This window comes from Olea europaea, unplaced genomic scaffold (assembly GCF_002742605.1).
Source record: "Olea europaea var. sylvestris unplaced genomic scaffold, O_europaea_v1 scaffold20998, whole genome shotgun sequence".
Taxonomy (NCBI): Eukaryota; Viridiplantae; Streptophyta; class Magnoliopsida; order Lamiales; family Oleaceae; genus Olea; species Olea europaea.
The window spans coordinates 1,127-1,879 of NW_019238937.1; the positions used below are offsets into that span (position 1 = coordinate 1,127).

Sequence of the window (753 nt, forward strand, 5' to 3'; positions counted from 1 at the left end):
CAGCGATCAAGAATTTGGAGACACAAATGGGACAGATGGCAATCTCTATGACGGGTAGAGCACCAAGAAATCTACCCAGCAACACTGAAATCAATCCCAAAGAGCAAGCTAAGGCTATTACAACTCGAAGTGGAGTGCAATTACCAGAAATCCATGTCAAGAGACCAAGTGTGACTGTAGAGACATCCTCCTCTGCTAAAGATGAGACTACTGTAAAGGAATCAACTCCAGGGAAAAATTCAAAAAAATCACAGGATAAGGCCAAGGTTACAGTCAACCCATACGAGCCTCCAATTCCCTTTCCACAGCGGTTGAAGAAGCATAAAATGGAGCAGCAGTACAAGAAATTTCTAGAAGTCTTCAAAAAGCTCCATATCAACATCCCACTAGCCGATGCACTATTACAAATGCCCAGCTATGCAAAATTTCTAAAAGACATATTATCAAATAAACGCAAGCTGGAGGATCATGAAACAGTAATGCTAACCGAAGAGTGCAGAGCGAGAATTCAGAAAAAGCTTCCACCAAAATTGAAAGATCCAGGGAGTTTCACTGTCCCGTGCACAATTGGTGATTTTTATTTTAATAAAGCATTGTGTGATTTTGGTGCCAGTATTAATCTTATGCCTTTATCTATTTTCAAGAAACTAGGATTGGGAGAGCCTAAAGAAACTACAGTAACTCTACAGTTGGCTGATCGATCACTTACACATCCACGAGGGATTATCGAAGATGTATTGGTCAAAGTGGATA

The 753-nt window shown here is 40.5% G+C and overlaps 1 protein-coding gene across 1 annotated transcript in view; it reads left to right on the forward strand.

The window, feature by feature from the left end:
- The window catches only part of LOC111380147, a gene marked incomplete at its 3' end in the record, with an annotated part of 1,665 nt that extends 931 nt beyond the window's left edge, over nucleotides 1-734 (forward strand). The window contains exons 2-4 of the mRNA XM_023003631.1: nucleotides 4-54; nucleotides 148-493; nucleotides 614-734. Of these exons, the coding sequence (XP_022859399.1) occupies nucleotides 4-54; nucleotides 148-493; nucleotides 614-734 (518 nt within the window). The remainder of the gene's footprint in view (nucleotides 1-3; nucleotides 55-147; nucleotides 494-613) is intronic.
- Nucleotides 735-753: the final 19 nt, after the last annotated feature.